Consider the following 15,129-nt stretch of genomic DNA (forward strand, 5'->3'; position numbering starts at 1 on the left):
TTATTATTATCTCCCAACCCTTTCCCTCCAACCAATATGGTTATTGATGATACGGAGCTGTAGTTCCTCACATCTGGAAGTCAATGAGTTGGCAAAGTCTGGAGTAGACATTAATTCAGAAAAGGACACTGAATCTTTGGTTTAAAAAAAAAAGAAATTGTATAAATTCGACTGCTTCAGTAGTTGTACTCTAATTGTGACTAACTACAGGGATCTGGATCTGAGATTGCAGTGGTGGTAGTAATTTTTACATATTGGTAGAGGGACCAAAATATTGTAAAGACCAGCTTGGTTGGAGCACTATGAATGCTAACCTAAATTAGCATCTCCAAACTGGAGAAGCAAACATTGCGCCATGTGAACAAGAGGAGAATAAAGGGGGGGGGGGATATCAAGTTACTTCTTGTTCATAAAATTTGACAAGCAGCTATTATTTGCCTAGAGGAAAGAGTGGAACAGGCAAACATGTTTATGCATTCTTTTTGTCAAATTGCATTTGTGTGCATATGCAAATGTAAATTGTATGCTGCATTTTAGAATTTGAATGCTATTGTACTAATGCACATTTTTTTAAAAAATAGCTTTTAATCGGGACATTCACAATATGCTAATTACTAATACTTAATACTTTAAGCAAGGTAGTGAAGTGTTTTGAGTTTGTGCCCTCCCAAAGGTTTGGTGGTTTTTGTATTCTCAGTTTTGAAAGTGAACATACAGCAGTCTCTCTTCCAGTGAAAGCCAGAGTGTATTATAATGTGTCCTTGTAAGAAATGGCATGTGAATAGTTGGGTGACCATAGCAAGATATCCACTGGGGGGGGGGGGGAGACTTCTAAAGCACTGGATGTTTGCTACTCAGAGATGGTACTGTATATGGCTCTCGTAGATCACAAAAACCATATTCAGACTTCACAGCAAGTCATGGTGTGATTTATTAAAACCTGGCAGCCAGTCTGTTAACCAATCATGGCTTATTAACCAGCCATAGATCACAGTCTGAGTCCATGGTTTGTTGTTGGCTTAAGAACTGCAGCTTTTTAAAACTATGGGGCTTTCTACACTGCCCTTTGGGACGTCCTCCGGACGTCCCATTTTAAAAAAGGGGCGTCTCTTTTAGACGCCCCTGGGCCTAGTACGGACTCCGTCCGTACAAGATGGCGGCGCCCCTTCTACACGGGCGCTGCCATCTTTACGTACTGGACGCACAGCGTCCAGACGTGTCGCGCCGCTTGTGACGTAGCGAGCGCGCCCCTGGCACCTCGCTACGTTGCAAACGCGACGCTAAAAGAAGCTCCATTTTGGAGCTTCTTTTTTCGGTCCGCGCGGGAGTCGGGCCGTCTGAAGGCTCCGGCTCCCCCGCGGACCTACTGGCGGCGGCGGCAGACCGTCGCAAAGTGGCGGTCTGTACCCCGCCTATATTTTGACAGTCAAACCTGAAACTGGCATACTTCTAGTGTATTTTATCCTAAAACGAAAAAGAGCAACAGAGAAACAAGTTAAAGTGTAAGCTAAGTAGGATTGGCCATGTTTAGTACCCAACTAGAAGGCTACCAAGAAAATATCAGAGACCAAGGTCTCCAGTTCAGGCTGGAGAAGATTATTCCCTGACATCTGACTGTCAACTCTGCCAAACAGAGTTGACAGTGCAGAGCTAGATAGGACAGGTCAAATTCCATAAAATTCGCCCTCCTATTTCACGGGGAATCCATTACAGACCCCCCCCCATGCGAAAACAGAGGCTCACGCTTATTCAAGCCCCACAGACTTGAAAGGAGTGTGTCCCTGTGCATGTGGCAAGGGCACACGCACCATTGCAAAGAGCGGAGGTAGCCCTTCCGCGCATATTCAAGGGTGTGGATCTCAGATCCCTGCATTAGGAGGGTAGACTGTATATGACAACTTTCTATGTTTCTAATATGAGTTTGCAATTGTCCTTCTAAGGTCAAAAAGGAGAAGCCTTGTTCTGGAATGACTTTGGATATCTGAGTGACAAGTGGTGTGAAAGACCTTCTGACACAATTCAGTACAAAAGAAGACGGGCAGTGGAGATTCCGGACATTGTTCAGTGTGGTGAGTTCCTACAGATTTAAAAAGAGAAGGGAGGGAAAGTAGGATTCAGCAGGATGAAACGAGGACTCTGTTTTCTTTAGCATCAAATGTGTTAACTTGGGCTTTCCTCCTCGTGAATGCTTTGTCTTTCTGTGTTTCTTACTTCTTTCTTCTTTGAAATAATCTTCTTGTAAATAATGTCTTTGTTTCTCCTTTTATTACTCTTAAAAGCAGATTGTGGACCAGCAAATGTATCAAATCTTCTTCATGTTTTTTTTAATAAAAGCTGTCAGTGGATATCTTAAGTGCCTTGTAGACCTCAGTGTGGGATAATGTGGATCACTGTCAAGTTGTTGAATGTTTCTTTCTATAGCTCAAGATAGAAGACATCTTTAAAACAATTGTTTTTGATGCCTCTGCATGAAGTTATCATGTGTGTGGACTGTTGGAGAAGAAATGTACAAATACAGAGTTTGATCATGAAAGCTAGAATGAAATTCTGGAAATACTCAAGGCCTTTCTCAAATGAAAGTGGCCAAGCCCTTGTTCAGTTTTCCTATAATCAAATGTAGACTTAACACTTTCTTAATATATTTTTCCCCATTGAACATCATACCAGCTGAAATGTGGACAAGAAATCTGAGTGGTATTCCTTTTAAAGAGAACATACTTTGCTAAAGTGACTCTGTCCAGTTATCTATTGATGCTGTCAAGGCAGTGATAATTAAAAATAAATGATGCAGGCAATCAGTCACAGTGCCATATAAAATTAATTGTGTCATTACGATTTGTAATAATTAATTTTGATTTAACTCTATTAATTTCATTAGATATTTGCCTGAAATGGAGACTCTTGTCCCTTGACACTGATGTAAATCATGGAGGACATCATGGCATCTGGAAATGTTCAGACAGTCCAAACCCTCTTGAGAAGAAGTAAGCTTTGATGTTTCAACAAAATCAGCCTTTGGCATCCAGGAGAGGTCCTTCATCTGTCACAGTTATTTTAGATTAGTGTGGGCAAATTGTGTCACTCCAGGTATTGCTGTATTAAGCCCCAGTTGGCATCCTAAGCTGTAATGAGAATTGCAGCCTACTAGCATCTGGAAGATCACACACTGCCTACATTGGCTTTTAGATACATAGTAGAATATGATTTTAAAAGAAGAGGTATAGTTAGCAAGTATGTTGTGATCATAATAACTTTTTATGGTTTTTAATAATTTTAGCATGTGTTTTATTAACAATTAAAAACACATAAAATCACTGCTGGATCAGACCAAAGGCCCATTTAATCCACTGACTGGTTCCCACAATGTCCAGCCACATCTACAAGCAGGACATCGGTGCATATAATGGAAGAAATGTTAAGCCAATTTGAACAGTAGCCAGCAGTAGTCACATTCCCCCAAAGAGACTTCCCTGCATTTGCACATTTACAGATTGAAATACAATGTTGGGGATGTAACAGCTTGAGTGTGTTTAATAGAAAAGGAGGATAACCTGTAGAGTCATGTACAGAATTGAACACCTATTTACATCTTACATTGCAAATGTTCGTCATTCCTAGTTCTGAAGACAGAAGCATTTGAAGTTTTTCCTTTTATAGTTATGTGATACCAAATTATTCCACAGAAGGGTACCACTCTTAACCAGCAACAACCACAAATCATTGTCAATGATGTCCATGCAAAATGCAATATGCCTAGGGGCTACTTTGTTCTCTTCTGTAAGTAGGGACAGAGTAATTACTTTAAAAGTCAAAATTCCAGGACTCCAGTGTTCAGCCATGGAAACTCATTTGGTGACCTTGGGCAAGTCACACTGTTTCAGACTTACAGGAAGGCAGTAGTAATCATCTTCTGATTAAATCTTGCCAAGAAACCACCAGGATAGAGTTGCCATAAATTAAAGCTGACTTGAAGGCACAATACAAAAACCAGTCATGAGATAGGTCAGAGCACCCTCCACACACCTTTAGCACTGAATTTAGGGATGATTGTTTTTGTCCAAAATATAGCCTTCCTGGGCTCCACCCTCATCTGGCCTTGCAACTGGTAACTTTTAGTTCTCTGTATTAGTCATAGAAGAAGAGTATAGAAACCCACTGAATGACAGTTTCGATTGTGTGAAGAATAGTATGGCATATGCAGTAGATGTTGCAGTTATTGTTGAGAACTTTGAAGTCATTTCCAGCTTACGGGGACGTTAAGGTGAACCTCAGATTTTCTTAGAAAAAGAAAATTAACTCATCTGAGATGTGGTGCTGGAGAAGGGTGCTGAGGATACTGTTGACAGCCAGAAAGATAGACGATGGGTCCTTAAACAGATCAAGACTGAAATATCCCAAGACTAAATATCCTAAATGACTAAATTGAAATTGTTATGCTTTGGACACATCATGAAAAAGTATGAATCATTACAAAAGACAATAATCCTGGGAAGGTTATTGGTAGAAGAGAGGAAGACTACACACTAGATGGCTGGACTCAGTTAGGGAAGTCACAGGCATGAGTCTGCAGGACTTGAGCAGAGCAGTGGAGGACAGGGAGTCTTGGCAGTATCTCATCCACAGAATCATGAGTCAAGATCAACCCAAGGGCAGTTAATAACAACGTGAACCTATCATGCTTTTTTCTTGGTGAGATTTGTTCAGAGGAGGTTTGCCATGGCCTTCCTCTTGGACAGAGAGGAGATGACTTTGACCAAGGTTACCCAGTAGGTTCCACAACTGAATGTGGATTCAAACTCTGTCCTCCCAGAGTCTTAGTCAAACACTCAAACCACTACACCACACTGTCTCTTAAACATTGCCAAGTAGGAAAGCTTAGAGATCCCAGCAAAGATAGCTTCAAGATTGGAGCTTTTAAGTGTAGCAAGGGCTACTGCATACATCATATTATACATCCCATTCCCATCCTCGCCATGGTAGGAATGCATAATAGAATGCTCAGTGCCTCGTTTAAGCCATAAGGAATAGAAGGGGACTAGAGATAAATGCGTAAGAGACTGAGAGCTCAATTAAGTTTGTTGCTATGTCTCAGTAGAAGGCACAATCATTAGCTGTGTAAGCATGAGTCAGCAAGTTACATTGCAGCCTATGATTGAAAAATGGCATATAGTGACTCCCAGAGAGCCTTGCCATCTGAATTATAAGACCCCATGGAGCAGGACAAGTGACTTGTCTGTTGCTGTAAGGGGTTCCCAGAAACTTAACTGACATCTCTATATTTGCCTTCCCCCTTTCTTTGCACATTATGTTCCCTGTCCCTCTGAATAAAATCTCCTGATATTCTCGTTCGTTGTCTTGTTTGAATGCACATGCATATCCTTCCTGGCAGAACAGGGTGACTGACAGGATGGTATTTGCATGGATCATTAGGACAAGATGGTGCTGCTTGGGTGCAATCAGTGTTTTAAAATTGCTAATATGTAGTGCAGATTTTTGGCATTATGTTGGAGGTTTCTAATACACCCTAGTCATGAAAATATCTGCTAGGAACAGATATACACATGCAGAGAGGAGTCATGGGCTTAGCCTTTTGGCATGGCCATCTTAAATGTCTGCATGCACATGGACACATTTAGGTTTTTTTTTTAACTCAGTCTCAGGCAGCACACATAAGTGTACACACATAGTCTTCACACATAGAAGGACCCGGTCTTGGAAGAGACTAAAAAAGAGAGTAATTTATTTTTCTGCCACTGATCAATATTACTTGGTAGATGTGATGCACCAGAACATTTGCCTTCCATCCCTCTGGGAACTTTCAACCTGACAAAGTCATTGGATGAAAAACAAAAGCTACTCATAGCATCCATTCAGGAACGTAAAAGGAAGTTGGAAAACCTCCAGTCTCAGGTGAACTTTTTTCTTATATTTTTACACACTTGTCCATATAATTATGTACATGCTGACCTATATAATAATAATAATAATAATAATAATAATAATAATAATAATAGGATTTATTTATATACCGCCCAATCACTGGGAATCCGAGCGGTTTACAACAGAGGGGATAATAGATGGTTCCCTGCCCTCAGACATACAATCTAAAAAGACACGACACAAAAGGAGAAGGGAGTGGTGGGGGGGAGGGGATCAGGTCCAGCATTCTTCTCTCCCTCTGAGGCCTGGACCAAGGCAGAAGGACCAGAGGTAGGGCTCTGCTTCCAGGCTGGCCTGGTGGAGCTAGCCTGCCTCTCTCTCCCTCAAGATGGTGGATGAAGGGAGGGCTTGTCTTCTTCCAGGTCATAACCAACTGTATGGGGTGGTGCTCATCATGGTTTCTAAGCCAGTGTTGTCTGAGGACTGCTCTGGTGGTCACGTGGCCAGCATGACTTCACCAAACGCTGTTACTTTCTTACTGAAGTGGTACCTCATTGAAGTAGTACCTATTTATCTACAGTCCTCCATACATTCTCACAGTCTTGAGACTCGTGTCCTTCACCTATGTACGAGAGACGAACGGAGGGGGAAACAATGGAGTGCGTGCCAACAGCCATGTGCCTATATTCAAGCCAATGGGGCTTGAATGTAAGTGAAGCTCCATTTTCATGGAAGGGTCCAGAATGGATCCTCCGCAAAAAAGGAGAGGCAACTGTACTTGCATTTGCATTCTTTCAAACTTCAAGGTTGCAGAAGCTAGGACTAGTGACAGGAGCTCACCCATCATGCAGCACTCAGGCTTCAAACAGCCAACCTTCCAGTCTTATGATCATCTACTTCCTAGACCCGATAATACATTTACTTCCACACCAAAGGTGGATGACTAAGTTTTAGGTGAAATTTGTGGTGTAAACTTTCGGAATCCCTGGACTGTGGCTTAATTGTGGGATGGGACTGCAAAATTCTTCAAATTTGTGTGTGCATTCTAGTATAGTTTCAATACTGAACATACATGGAAACAAAAGTATGTGTAGTATTGGGCAAAACAACCATATTGGATCAGACCCAAAGCCAACATTCTGTTTACAAAGTGCCCAAATGTTGGCCTGCAGAAAGCTGACCAGTAGGAGATGAGTGCAACTGTGCCCTCCACCTAAATTTCTCCAGAAATTAATATGCAGAGACACAGTGCCTGTGGTACTGGAGCTAATATGTAGCCATCCTAACTAATAGCCAGGGATAGCCTGCATAATTTGTTCAATTCCCTTTTAAAACCATCCAAGTTGACGCCCATAATTGCATCATGTGGTAATGAATTCCACTGTAATTATGAATGATGTGAAGAAAAGTGTTGCAGTGGATTGATCTGGGAATGCATCTGCATCCTGGATTCCTCAACGTACAATGGATTGTATGAATATCAGTAAATGTCTAAGTAGCTTGTGAATGGTGCTCAAACTTGTGTTACATTTCTATATTTGGTAGTGAACAAATTGCATCATTTTATATACAAATTGTATATAAACAGTTTTTGTGGGTTTTTCAGGCTATAAGGCTGTGTTCCAGAAGAGTTTATTCCTGACATTTCACCAACAGATGCCAGCCACAGCTGCTGGCGAAACATCAGGAATAAACTTCTAGAACACGGCCTTATAGCCTGAAAGACCCACAAAACACTATGGATGCCAGCCGTGAAAGCCTTCGACTTGTATATATAAATGTTAGCAATACTTTTTTTATAAAAAAAAATACCATCTATTTTGAGAATCAACCTGGGATTTTCTTAAACACAATTTCGCAAAACTTCCTCTTTACTGAAAACTATCTTTTTAGTAGGATGACTTCTCATCATTTTCTAAAGTTTCAGCAATAATGACTGCATTTTGTTTCATATTTTTTACCCTTTTTGTTCTCCCCATATACTTTTGAGATTTGAACGCTCATTTTTCTGGCTTATATGGCCCAATACAGACTGCCAGGACATAACGTCTTGGCGGCGATAGTAGGGCTCGGGAGCGCGCACCAACCACACACTTCCGAGCCCTACTACATGCAGGTGGTGCCATTTTTGAGCGGCACTGCCCACATGGGGGCCTTTTGGATGATGTGTGGGCATCTGAGCATGCGCACACGTCTCCGACAGGAAGCAACATCATAAGGGCTGCAACTACAACACCGCAGTAAAGAAGCCGCTCTAGGTGGCTTCTTTTTTACTTCGCAGCTGCACAGCACAGTTTGGGTGCTGCGGTGCAGCTACACAGTACAAAGAACAGGAGTTTCCCTACTGGTCTGTACCATGCCAAAGTTACATAAGCATTTTCTTGGGAATTAGGGAAGTACTTGTGCTCAGAAAGTTTTTTCAGAAAATTCTCTTCTGAAAAAGGTAAACTAATACAGGATAAAAACACAGTATATAGAAAATATAAAAAGTCATTATATTAGTGGATGAAGGGCACACAGGAAAGCATAGTTGTCATAGCTACATTCAAAGTTTTTCCACCGTGCAGGTGGAATAGGGGGGATTTGTTAATGTATTGCAGTCATGGGGCCAAGGGGCCAAACTTTTCCAATGGTTCCAATGGAGCTCAAAAGAGATTCCATCTCAACATTAGGAAGAACTTCCTGACAGTAAGGGCTGTTCGACAGTGGAACAAACTCCCCCGGAATGTAGTGGAGTCCTCTTCCTTGGAGGTCTTTAAGCAGAGGCTGGATGGCCATCTGTTGGGGATGCTTTGATTTGGATTTCCTGCATGGCAGGGGGTTGGACTGGATGGCCCTTGTGGTCTCTTCCAACTCTATGATTCTATGAAAAAATATTGTTTTATGGGTAAATTATTTTATCAACTATCTGTTTTCTGAGAAATTTAAATCCTGCAGTTCCAGGATTGCACAAACATGCACATACTAATAGCATTACAGCTTCTGTTTGGGAAATTATCAAGGAATACAAATGTCCATTCCTCCCTCTTCTTTTTTTCATTTTTACAGAAACTTCACTTGATAGAGCCACATACCGCTGCTGTTAAAAGTCCAAAATATGTGAGTAATTTGGATTATAGTGTGGCACATACTTTCTTGGGAATGAGTATCTTTGAAATTAGTGACAGCTTGAGAGGAGGTCCTTACCATTCTTTAGTACTATAACATTACATTTCAGCAGAGAATTCTAAGTGCCCTGCCAGAAAATACAAATTCCAGAATTCCATAAGGTGGAGTCATGGCTTTTAAAACATAATGAAACTACCATAATTGTATAGTGCAGATACCCCCATAGTCAGAATAATTTAGCAGCAGGAGGAGATCCCATTGGCAGAAGTGGAGACTCATCCTGTGCAGTGTACAGAATGGGATTTCACACAGCTGGTGAGCTTTTTTTTTTTTTTTTATGAAAGTAGATTTCTTAGAAAACAGTTTCAGTGTGGCAGTGTGCTTCCATTTGTATCTGTGTGAGTTACATAAAAAACTAGAACATGGGATCTATTGCTTTGTATTCACATAATATTTTTCTAAATCCGTTTGCTACACTGGACTAGAGTAAGTCTATTGAATTATCTACTAAATAGATAGGCCAACACTTACATAAATTCCACAGATTCAGTGAGTCTAATTTAGGTGGGATTGATGCTTGGGTTTAAGCCATTATATTTTCTGTCTTTCTCTTCTTCGGTAACATAGTGTAATTGCTTATGTTACTAGTATGGTGACACCCAAATACCAGAAGGAAAGTATCAACAGACACAGGGAACCCCCAGCTCCCCTGTTTCAAGACATACAAAAGAAATTTACAATGGGATGTACACATCAGCACACAGGTTGTTGACAATAATTTATGATTCTTCGGTGACACATGGCCAGTATGTCAGTCACTAAACCAAGGCTAGAATCTATGGTCCATACCACACATCTGATCTTGTCTGAGTTTGGAAGTAGGGTTGGCCCTGGTTAATACTTGCATAAGAGATCATCAGGTGAATATCAAGGTTCTCTATGATTGAAAAAGAATCCTGCCTGAAAGCCTATACAACAACTGCCAGTCACATGTAAGAATACTGATCTGGATGACCCAATAATCTGACTATTTTCATAGTAATCTTCCTATATTCATATATATGGTCTGTGATCCCATTTCTTCCAACAAATGCTCACTACGTATGAACTGCCACAAAGTAAAGCAAAGTAATTAATTTGGCAAGCTATGGACTTTAGGATTACTTCTAAGGACATCAGATTTGTCCTTGAGCAAATCATGCTGCACATTAGTTCATAAGGCAAGCCATCAGGCAGCTATATTTGTTTTCCAAATGAAGAATTCTGTTGAAGCTAAAAAAGTGATGCCAGTTTTTCTCTCTTTCAAAAAATAATAATAATAATAATGAAAATGTCAAGAAGACAGCGTACCAGAGGAAAATTTCTAATAAAGATCCATCTCCAGCCTGCAGACATTTGATTAAGAATAGAACAAATAAAGGACATGTACAACACAGGAGCCATCAAAAGCAGTCACCTGCAAAGCAAAAACCTCACTCTGAAAGGAGTCAGCAGCCTTGTCAGAAAGAAAAATATTTCCTCTCAGTGCTGGAAGAAAGGAACGATCACAGTTTGCCAACGGTATGGTATATTGTGGAATGTGCTGAAAGCAGTTAATGGGTCTCACAATATTTGGTATGCTTTCTCACTTTAATTCAGGGGTAGGCAACCTGCGGCCCGCGGGCCGGATGCGGCCCAGCGAGGCCTTGGGACCGGCCCCAGCTCGGTCCTGCCACCGATTGCCGCCGGGGCCTTTGGGGGGCAATTGTCTGTAGAAGCCTCAGAAACATGCATTTATATTAACATTTTTTAAAAAATCAGCAAATTTTTTCACGTGCCCTCCATTTTTTTAAAAAAAAAAGTGTCTTCCATTTGAAAATTTTGTCTTACATTTGTCCTGGTTTATTTATATATTTAATTTTTTTAAAAAACTTATTTAATTATTTATTTTTTGGCTTCGGCCCCCCAGTTGTCTGAGGGACAGCAACTCGGCCCCCGGCTCAAAAAGGTTGCCTACCCCTGCTCTAATTCATATGTTACTTTCTAACTCCATCATTTTGTTCAGGTAAATATGTTATTTGGATTGGGGATGGGAAACATCCCTAGTTCTGGGGGCCACACAGGCCTGACAGCCGTACCTCCTCCCATGCCTGGCTTTTAAAAAAAGTTACTAGAAAAGGCTCTTGCACTCTCAGGAAGGCATGGGAGCAATTTCACCAGGTTTGGAGGGCTTTGTTTTAGTTTTATGGCCCTTTTTACACTACATGATTTTATAGCACTATGATTCCACTCTAACTGCCACAGCAATATCCTATGGAATACTGGAAGCTGCTGTTTAGAGAGGCATATTTAGAATTCTCAACCAGAGAGCTCTAATGCCTCATGAAACTAGAAACTCCAGGACTCCTTAGGATACAGCCATGACAGTTAAAAGTGGAATCACTGGGCTGGTTTACATGTAAGTGTGTTATGCAAATTACTGTTGATTTTTGCACATTCACATCAACAGTTAATTGTCTTCACTTTCCTGTGCAAATTTGCATCTATTCACATCTGTTCACTCTCCCTCTGTTGAAAATGTGCAGTCATCTGAACACATACAAAGCAGATGTATAGCTGCACGTGTGATAATGCACATTTCTTTGGATTTCCACATGTACTCTGTTAAAAACCATGAAGACGTTTTCTACAAAGTTTAAGAAGTCCTCCATCACAAAAAGCCCAAACTCCTGTAAATCATGTGTGGCTAGATCACATTCTGTTCGACTGGAATGAGGAGTATTTTATTTGTGTAGAGAATTCCATAGTGCTATAATGGTACGGTATAGTGCCCCTGATTCTGACCTGGGTCAGTTCCCAGGCTGGCACAGTGACAGGTAGGTGTTCATACACCCACTCACTGCTGCACCATGGATCCACTGCCACCGCATGCCCCCTACCTGCCGTTGCCATCATGTCTTCTTAGAAGGCCTCAGTTTAGCCATAAGGGCAGAAATGAGGTGCTTGGCTACACCCATGTATCCTGTCACCCCCTTTTGATGTCAGAGGCTGTGGCGGGAGCCTTCTGACAAGACGTGGTGGCAGTGGCAGTTAAAGGGCACATAGTGTGATGTGGTTTGGAGAGTTTCCACAAAACTCCATAGAAAACAGTGTTCTTTTTGACATGCACTAAGGCCCCTTTGAGCTGGGATAGGGCCAGGATCGTTGGATCAGTGTCCCAATTGGCTGATCCCAGCCAGGGACATTGGCTTGCATCATCCAGACAGGATGATGCCAGGGAGCATGGACCTTTGGGCCCGTGCATTACGGCAGAGAATCTAACTAGCATGGTCACTCCAAAAAGTAACCATTCTGAGCTCAAAACAGGGTAGTGTGTAGATCTATAAGTTCAGAGAAAATGACATATATCTAATAGAAAGGGAGTAAATTGAATGGGTCTTCAGCTGTTTGATACATCCAGGTCACCTCTTGATCACAGTGATCATTCAGTGGCACTTGCATGTATAAGTGAGTATCACATACCTAATAGTGCAGCTGCTATTCTACAGTACCATCCTTCAGATGTCATGCTCTTTCAGTAAATGTGGTTCTCACATTCTGGGTCCATTCATCAAGTGACTACCATGTCTAGAGAAATCAGCTTGATGTATCCAAGTGTGTGAGCCAATCCATTCCCCCATCCACCAAAAAGAAATATTTAGCAAGCAGTGCCTACATAGCATTGTTACTGTTGTTTTTTTATAATCACCAGTGCTAGAAAGCTGGGACCTAAACCAGATGAAAAGGTGCATTTTGAAGTTCAGTGAATTTCTCCACTGATATCAAGAACCTTAAAGGGATGAAAGAGTAGATACTTCGTTCTTTATTTATTTCAGAGATATTAGTGTATCCTCTTCTTGTTGCTATATACACCAGAGTCTACTCTGGTATGAAATTACAGCCATACAATTGCCTAGCTTTTGTAACAGCAGACAATACATACAATTGTTAATCATGAGGTTGCTATGTTGATTCAATTAGCAAGTTATCTTGAGGAAGGCATTTCCTTTATTAACATGCTAAACACTTATGTCATTGATCTTTAATTAATTACTGTCATTATTTTAATTCTAATGCAGGTGCTACCCTTTGAAATACAAGATGAACAGTCATATAATGAAGAGCCTCTGATCATCAAAGTTGAATCAGATAGCGAGCCAGAAATCATTTCTGTATGACCCAGTTTGTTATTTTCTTGGGCCAATCAGTTGGTCAGTAGCTAGATGTGCAATGCTCAAACACACACGGACCCTTACTGATGCCCTCATTATGTGCTAGGGTTGCCTGGGGCGGAGCACCCACACGCCCCGCAACCCTAGCACGTGGCGGGGGCGTAACAATGGTGGCGCCCTGTATACATGGGCACCGCCATTGTTACATAAGCACCATGCAGCACCATGCAGAGCTTACATAATGAGTGCACCAATGGCACACTTGTTATGCCGCCACTCGGTTTGAGAAGAACCCGCTTTTCACGGGTTCTTTTTCCACTGGCGGGAAGCAGCACGGTTTGGTGGCTGCAGCTTCCCTCTGTTGGAAAAAACAGGCGCTGGCAGGTCGCCCTTTTTGGGCGGTCTGTCTCGCGCTAGAGTTTGGAAAAGTTCCTGTTTTGGATTATATGTCCCACAACCCTCACTTGTCATGGTGGTTGGGTGATTCTTGTAGTTGTAGTCCTAAAAAGTAGTTTTTCAAAATTGTAGTTTCTAGTTTCAGGTTCATTTTTAAAAACCATTGGTGCATATGCAGATGAAAAAGAAAATGTACATTGTTTCTGACACATATTGCTTTCTTTTCACAGACAGATTCTGATAGGATATGATAGATTTGTCTGGTCACTATCACATGAGTGAGAGAGATCCAAGTTTAAACAAACCAGATCTGTCAGTACTTAAGCTAAGTTTGTATTGAAATTCAGCACGGAACAATGCACACATATCATGCTTCTTGGATAATATCTGCTTTTTAAAAGTATGTAATGTACAGTTGGCAAGAGGTTGTTGCTGTTGTTAAAAATGTCCTTGTGTGTTGTTACAATAAATACCCTGGCACCGAAAACAATTTTGAAAATGGAGAGAAGATGGAAATTAAACTAGCTGACATCTCTAATACTCCTCTGGCTGCCAAAACCTCTGTTTTGAAATACTCTTTACCTTAATTACTTGTGGCTCATCTGCTCAACTCTTGGGTTTGTCTAGAAATACACAGTGCCTATGAAAAAGTTTTTTAAAAAGGCAAGGGAATCCAGAAACTATAAGGTGCTGTTATAATTAATATATATTTATAAGTTTGCCATTCTCCATTAATTCTGCTCCTGCCACTTGTGTAAATAGCAGGTGGTTTATCCATAACAAAAGGAATGGTAGTGAGTGAGATTCCACTTAACATATGTCAGATCTTACCATTCTACAATTAGGGAGACTGTGGTGATAGCAAATAGCATAATGAAAAGAATGGGAAAGTAATGCAAAACAAACATCTTAGACTCGCTTAAGATTAGACCACTGAGGGCTATGTAAGGGGTGTAATAATAAAAGATTAAAATCGATTTTGTTAGGGTTGCCAAAGAGACAGTTTGAAAGGTAATTAGGATTTTAACAAATCCTCTGTTGTTTTCTGTACTTAATGTAGCTCAGGAAATTTACCTTGTTATTTGAGTGAAGCATTCCCCTACAAGAATAATAATTGATCATTATTAAAATGGAGGTGTCAGCAGGCACTCTACCATATTTATTAAGGACTTTGGAAATCAATGAATAGATGATATCCTTGCAAAAATATACACATAACATTGTTATGTAGCAGATAACCTCTTATGGAGTAAGAGATAGCTTCTGAAGAAGCTGCAGTTCCCCTAGCAACTGATGATGCATCCCAAAAGAAGTCAGTCTGGAAAGTCACTTACTAGAGAGCAGTTACAACAGACTGAGATGGATATTATCTAGGATGAATGTGTTGAATACCACAAAAATAACTTTTTAAAAACATGCAAATACTAAAAATGGGGTGGTGTGCAGAGTGTTTCCCAATGACTAGCTCTAGCATATGAAAAAGAAACAAGATTAGTGGCTTGGAACAGAGATAGACTCTACCAGCCAACTCCCTGCCATGTAGGAAGTCACAACC

General features: G+C 40.9%; 1 protein-coding gene across 1 annotated transcript in view; it reads left to right on the top strand.

Annotated features, from left to right (window-relative positions):
• Nucleotides 1-15,129, top strand: part of LOC121917261 (MORC family CW-type zinc finger protein 1-like) — an 81,034-nt gene that overhangs the window by 45,920 nt on the left and 19,985 nt on the right. Inside the window, exons 14-19 of the mRNA XM_042443044.1 lie at nt 1,941-2,069; nt 2,879-2,984; nt 5,775-5,910; nt 8,929-8,979; nt 10,327-10,548; nt 13,086-13,178. Of these exons, the coding sequence (XP_042298978.1) occupies nt 1,941-2,069; nt 2,879-2,984; nt 5,775-5,910; nt 8,929-8,979; nt 10,327-10,548; nt 13,086-13,178 (737 nt within the window). The remainder of the gene's footprint in view (nt 1-1,940; nt 2,070-2,878; nt 2,985-5,774; nt 5,911-8,928; nt 8,980-10,326; nt 10,549-13,085; nt 13,179-15,129) is intronic.

Source organism: Sceloporus undulatus, unplaced genomic scaffold (genome assembly GCF_019175285.1).
Source record: "Sceloporus undulatus isolate JIND9_A2432 ecotype Alabama unplaced genomic scaffold, SceUnd_v1.1 scaffold_13, whole genome shotgun sequence".
NCBI lineage: Eukaryota > Metazoa > Chordata > Lepidosauria > Squamata > Phrynosomatidae > Sceloporus > Sceloporus undulatus.